This window comes from Cicer arietinum, chromosome 1 (assembly GCF_000331145.2).
Source record: "Cicer arietinum cultivar CDC Frontier isolate Library 1 chromosome 1, Cicar.CDCFrontier_v2.0, whole genome shotgun sequence".
NCBI classification, from domain to species: Eukaryota; Viridiplantae; Streptophyta; class Magnoliopsida; order Fabales; family Fabaceae; genus Cicer; species Cicer arietinum.
Window position 1 is genome coordinate 7,647,465 of NC_021160.2, and position 6,953 is coordinate 7,654,417.

Genomic DNA, 6,953 nt, shown 5'->3' on the forward strand with positions numbered 1-6,953 from the left:
TTTTGTTGATACAATAAGTCATTATTAATTGTGAGTGTATCTTTTTAAAATTCAATCATTTTTACAACTAATCAAACTAGTTTTGAATAGTCCAAATTTTTTTTATATATAATTAAATATCAAATTGAAAATATTAACTTACTCATTTGTAGTTGGTATAATCTCAAACGTTTCTCTCTCACATTCCAATCCTTATACAACAATCACAAATTCATTAACTAGGTATACATTACATTAACATATCAAACCACTTAACATTAAGCTCACTATATTAATTAAATGTGACAAAAGCACAATAATAATTAAATGAATGATAATAAAATACAATAGAAAATAAGGAAAACAAATACAAACAAAAAGTATCAAACACACACCATAAATCATTAGACAATTTAGCAAAGCGTCAACCTCGAATAAGCAACATAATTAAAAAAATTATTTTTCATGATTTTAAAATATTGACTGCAGATAATTGATGATAGTCTTGTCCAAACGAAACGCCTTAGTGAGAATTTCACTAGATATTTCTGGTGTAGCCCCAAACACTGCATTCCCAATAGTAATAGCTCCTGGATTCTGGCTACTAAGAGCTGCAATGGCAACAACATTATTGTATCCTATATTTCTCTGATAGTGAATTAGTCCTATGGGAAACACAAACACATCTCCTTTTTGTAGAACTTTCCTAAAGTGACGATTTTCAGGATTTGAAGTGATGAATCCAACTTCTAAGGTGCCTTCAAGAACAGTGAATATTTCAGTAGCACGAGGATGTGTATGAGGAGGGTTAACTCCCCATGGTGCGATATCAATACGAGCCATGGAAATTCCTAATGTGTTCAATCCTGGTAGCTGAGATGCAAATACTGGAGTTACTTTTGACCCAACAGAGTTTGTGGTGTTGCCTGCTATGTGAAGCCCACTAAACAAGAAGTCATTTGCCTCAACAACTTTACTATCTTTGCATATTGAATTCCCTAACATTGCCATAATTCATCACAAGGACAAAACTGTTAGAATCTTAGTAACTTCAAAAATAAGTCCTACCATATATAAATCAAGGTAACTCATTTAAATGCTCTAGCACTTCTCACACTTTATGATGAATGGTAAAAAAAGTAATTACATTGTGAGATGTAATTTCATTAATATTTAAAAAAAAATTATACCTACGGTACATATGAGTTATAGTTTGTGAATTTCATTAAGTGGCCACAATTTATATGAAAATGCTCACATCAATAAGAAAGACCGAGTACTCCATGAAAATATTTATGTGGAGTTGCAAGAATATATAAAATTTTATACGTACGAACAGAACAAAACGAGAAGTCATTTAAAAAAATAACAAGGAGGGAATTGGTTGATTGTTGTTAGTAAAAGGATACTCATATACATGTATATATATTGTTAATTAATACCTTGGCCTATTGGGTTTGCCACGCAAAAATCTTGGAGAGTACTAGGATCAGTTGCCAAGACAGCTGAAAGTGAAAGAGCTAAAACAAACAGCAAGAGTGAGATATTAGCCATTTGATAAGAACTTGAAACTTGAATGCTCTAGTAGATTTTTAGACAAGGATTTGTACTAGGTGTTGTAGTATTGGTGGTTGAATATGGCATTGTATTAAGACGTATTTATATGGAATTTGTACATGGCATTGCATTAAGGCATCTTTTGAATTTGTACGTGGCTGTGAGCCCAATAGCACAAATATGCCGTCCTAACTGAAAAATGAAATGGTCATCATTTGAACTGGTAATAAGAATCACTAACTTAGTGTGATATGCTGCCATTCGGCTAGTCATTAACTAAAGAATCTTAATTGATTAATTAATTTAGCTGATCAACACCCAGCACTTCCATTTGTCAGGGACATTATAAAAATAATGTCAGTCAACAATAAAATAAGAGTAGTTTGGACTCGTAATGGATGACAATGGTATCTATTTTGGAGCTAATGTTCCCATTCAAGTGGGTATTAATAAAAGGAAAATGTTACTAAGTGCCCTTTGGAAAAAATAAAATGTTTTTCAACGTATGTGGAGGTTTCTACATTCTGCATCAAATACAGGGAGTAACTTCTCACACTCTAATTAGTCAAAAACAAATAAAACTTCTCACACTCTAAAAGGGTAAAAGTCATAAGATACAGATAATTTTAAATTATATTATAGATACAAAATAACTGATCTCCTTCGAGTATGCTATGTTAGATTTTTTTAGTGATTAAGATATGAAAATAGTTTCGATAACATCTAATATAATTCAGTAAAAAAAACTGCAGAAAGTAAGGTCACGGATCTTTGAGTCAGTAATCAATTCAGCCGCCAATATGCGATCCAATGGCTTTGAATATGCAGTGCAGATTTTTACTGTTTTCGATGGTTTCACACAGTATTAAATCTCATCCGTCCATTTCAAATCAAACCATCTAGATCCAAATCAATTATTAAGACCATATAGTAATCGCATGTAGGGGTGGGAATAGGCCAGACCAGACTTTGAAAGGTCTGGGTCTGGCCTACGATGAATTTTTGAGGCCTAAGTCTGGCCTACGGCCTATGATAGGCTTTTTTTTTCGGCCTGAGCCTAGTCTACGGCCTATCATGGTCTATCTTGTAAGCCTATTTAAAAGTATTATTCACATTAAAAATAATTTTTCTATCAACATAATTTAAAAAAAATATGAAATAAACCCCCTTTAAACCTTAAAAAATGATTTTTGGTTTAAAAGAATAAATTTTTTATTAAAACAAACGCACCCATTATTATCTCTCAAACAAATGGTCTCAAATAAACTCAGATTATTACCTCTCAAACAAATCCTCTCATGCAACATGTAATTATACACATATCAATTTATATGATTCTCCATATACCAATACTAATGTGTATATGTATATATATATTAAATAAAAAAAATGATTTTTCTAACAAAATAATTTTTTTAAAATATGAAACAAATACCTTTTAAACCCTAAAAAATAGTTTTTGATTTAAAAGAATAAATTTTTTATTGAAACAAACGCATCTATTATTATCTCCCAAACAACTCAGAATATTCCCTCTAAACAAATTCTCTCAAACAACTCCAAATATTACCTCTCAAACAAACTCATATTCAGTAATAATAAACAATTAGGGTTTCTAAATTTATATACTAATAATATATATAAAGATAACAAATAAATAGTATTAGTTTTTATAAAATATAAAGTAACAAATAAATAATATCGGTTTTTATAAAAAAATATGTTGTTTTCATACATGTTTGTTGGAGTGAGTGCAATGGAAATTAGAAGAAGAAAAAACAAAGAATGAAATACATATAAAATATATATAGGCCGGCCTATCAGGCCGTCTGACTTTTTTATTAAACAGGTCAGGTCAGACCAGACCATAAGTAGGCCAGGCCATAGGCCCCCTGTCGGACGGCCTAGCCTATTCCCATCCCTAATCGCGTGTAATCTAATTCCCAATTTTACCATTGCCTGCCGTAGGAGTTTCATTCTAAAAAGTAACAACATGCAAATTAATTAATACATCATAATATCAAAAAGTAATCCAGTGTAATTTAAAGGCAATTGTGTTGTGTGTAATCAACACCAAAATTAAAAAACCAAACGATATCATTTGACTTTAATACATATAAACATTTAACCGTTACAAACATCCAAGACTTAATCACAAGAACAAAAAGCATACACACTAATGAGTCAATCTAATTTGACTGTTCCACAATTTAAACATATACCACTCGCTCAAATCCAACCATATATTTATATTTGAAACAATTTTAACAAATCATAGAGATGCCTTAAGCAGCAACCTCCTCTTCTTCCTCCTCCTCATACTCTTCTTCATCAGCAGTTGCATCCTGGTATTGCTGGTACTCAGCAACAAGATCATTCATATTACTCTCAGCCTCGGTGAATTCCATTTCGTCCATTCCCTCACCGGTGTACCAATGCAAGAAAGCCTTGCGCCTGAACATAGCTGTGAACTGCTCACTAACTCTCCTGAACATCTCCTGGATTGAAGTTGAATTACCAATGAAAGTGGATGCCATCTTAAGGCCCTTAGGTGGGATATCACAGACACTGGACTTGACATTATTAGGTATCCACTCAACAAAGTATGAAGAGTTCTTGTTTTGCACATTGATCATCTGCTCATCTACTTCTTTTGTGCTCATTTTACCACGGAACATTGCTGATGCAGTCAAATAACGGCCATGGCGTGGATCGGCAGCACACATCATGTTCTTAGCATCCCACATCTGCTGAGTCAGTTCGGGTACAGTCAAAGCACGATACTGCTGGGATCCTCTTGATGTCAAGGGTGCAAACCCAACCATGAAGAAATGAAGCCGTGGGAATGGGATAAGATTGACAGCAAGCTTACGAAGATCAGAGTTCAGTTGTCCAGGGAAACGTAGACAACAAGTAACTCCACTCATGGTGGCAGAAATGAGGTGGTTAAGATCACCAACTGAAATAATAAAATCAAGAAAAAGTAATTAAAAATTGAACTTCCAACTAAATTGCAAATAAAGTAAAATACATTTCATTTAAAGAAAGTGACTGGATAACCAAATTGATGGCAGAAGTTCAACAGCAATAACTACCAGCAATGAGTAAAGGACAAGACCCTAAACCCACTTGAATCTTCCCACAGCCCCATCAATACATGCATATTCAATCCTAATTCAAATTGTGAATTGAACTGAAAACCATGTCAATATATCAACTACTACTTAATATTGACCATTTATCTGTAGCAAACAACTACAAAAGAATAGCCACAGATAATCATGATTCATGATAATAACAACAACATATGCAGCAGCAGCAACAAAAACAAAATAGGAATAACATTAACAACAAGCTGCATTTCATCATCAACAACAAAAAAGCATTTCCTCATTAATATCAGCTATATGAATCATATCTAATGACAAACCATTTAACTCTAAATTCTTCTCAATAAACTGATTTTAAATTTTTCCTAATCTTCCTATACCTCTATTAAAAATGTTAATACATTAATATACAACATAAGAATCATTACAACATCAACAACCAAATCCTTCCAACAGAAATGGGGTGTCTGTATGAATCAAACAATCCAATAATGCTCTATTGTGAACCATGTTAATGACAAATTTTACCTACAGTTTTTCTCAATGTTTCTCTAAATCTAAAAAACTGACCTCTTTCTAGAGCAAAGTTGTACCATATTTACATAAATAGAAGGTCGACTCCCAGCCCTACCCAGCTTTGTATCAACTAGCACAACATTCTAATCTCAATAACATTGAATTAATCTTCTTATTCTAATCTCTAAAACATTGAATTTATTTCCTCATTAGCACTTTGTCTCCAAACCAACATTTCATCTCATACAACATCATCTACCTTAACAATAATCTGCATTAATTAAACACATAAAAATTAAAACGAATACTGAAAAACATACACGTCGGAGTAGCAAGCTTCAAAGTCCGGAAGCAAATGTCATAGAGAGCCTCGTTATCCAAAACCATACATTCATCAGCATTCTCAACAAGCTGATGAACGGAAAGCGTTGCATTATACGGCTCCACAACCGTATCAGACACCTTAGGAGAAGGAAACACGGAAAACGTCAACATCATTCGATCCGGATATTCTTCTCGAATCTTCGAAATCAATAGCGTCCCCATTCCAGAACCCGTGCCACCTCCCAAAGAATGACACACTTGAAATCCTGCAACACAAAACAAAAAAAATCATAACAAATCCAAAACAATTCCTAATCAGTTAATTAATTAATCAATCAATTAATTAGTTAAGTTAATTACCTTGAAGGCAATCGCAATTCTCGGCTTCTTTGCGAACAACATCGAGGACGGAATCGATGAGTTCGGCGCCTTCGGTATAATGACCTTTCGCCCAATTATTTCCGGCTCCGGATTGACCGAAAACGAAGTTATCGGGACGGAAGATCTGACCAAACGGACCGGATCTGACGGAATCCATGGTTCCAGGTTCCAGATCCATGAGAACGGCGCGTGGAACGTACCTTCCACCACTAGCTTCGTTGTAATAGACATTGATGCGTTCTAATTGGAGTTCAGAATCTCCGTTATACTTTCCTGTATGATCGATTCCGTGTTCGTCGCAAATTACCTCCCAGAATTTGGCGCCGATCTGGTTCCCACATTGTCCGCCCTGGATGTGTAAGATTTCTCTCATTTTATTGGGAAAATGGAATTATTAGGGTTTTGTTTTGGTAAGGTTGAGAGAGGGAAGGAACGGGTATAATGTTGTTTGATTGAATTGGAAGGAATGATAAAGGGAAGAGTGAGTTTATGGTGGGGAGAATTTGAAGGGGAGTTGTTTATTTGTCTAATAATTTTGTGTTAGTGTTGAGGGCATTTTTGGAAGGAAAATGAATGTTCTACCGGCTTTAATTATTGTTATGATCACTAATTTAATTTATTTTTTTTGTAATTAGGAAAACTAGTTTATATCCAACTATGTAAAATTTGTTTTCACAAGTCTATTAAAAAGAGAATTTTTGAATTTTTTGTCTTTATTATAAAAAAAAAAAATAGAGTTACGAATCTAATCTCACTCCTTACTATTATAAACCAAAAAGAATTATTTTTATAGAAATTAAAAGATATAGTTAATTTTTTAAATTTGATGTAAAGTATAAATTAAATTTATTAAATTATCTATTTTTAATGTCAAACAATTAACTATCAATATTAAACATTTTGAATTAAGTAAAGGATGTATTGAAAATAATAACATTAAATGTATTAAAAGTAATTAACTTTTGTTTACATTAATGATAAAGATATAAGATTTTTTTTGGTTTATAATAGTAATCATATGGAGTATGTAACTACTAACTACACTAGTAGATGCATAAACATTTATATGTTCCGGAAATTTAAACT

At 32.8% G+C, this 6,953-nt stretch overlaps 2 protein-coding genes across 2 annotated transcripts; both read right to left on the reverse strand.

Moving 5' to 3' along the window:
- Positions 1-275: 275 nt before the first annotated feature.
- Positions 276-1,930, reverse strand: LOC101503879 (putative germin-like protein 2-1). Its single transcript, XM_012714341.3, has 2 exons — positions 1,422-1,930; positions 276-977 (listed from the first exon to the last, which is right to left on the reverse strand). The coding sequence occupies exons 1-2, from the start codon at positions 1,531-1,533 to the stop codon at positions 451-453; spliced, it is 639 nt and encodes a 212-aa protein (XP_012569795.1). The 5' UTR covers positions 1,534-1,930; the 3' UTR covers positions 276-450.
- A 1,685-nt stretch (positions 1,931-3,615) lies between these two features.
- Positions 3,616-6,390, reverse strand: LOC101504198 (tubulin beta-5 chain). Its single transcript, XM_004486421.4, has 3 exons — positions 5,847-6,390; positions 5,483-5,752; positions 3,616-4,495 (listed from the first exon to the last, which is right to left on the reverse strand). The coding sequence occupies exons 1-3, from the start codon at positions 6,238-6,240 to the stop codon at positions 3,822-3,824; spliced, it is 1,338 nt and encodes a 445-aa protein (XP_004486478.1). The 5' UTR covers positions 6,241-6,390; the 3' UTR covers positions 3,616-3,821.
- Positions 6,391-6,953: the final 563 nt, after the last annotated feature.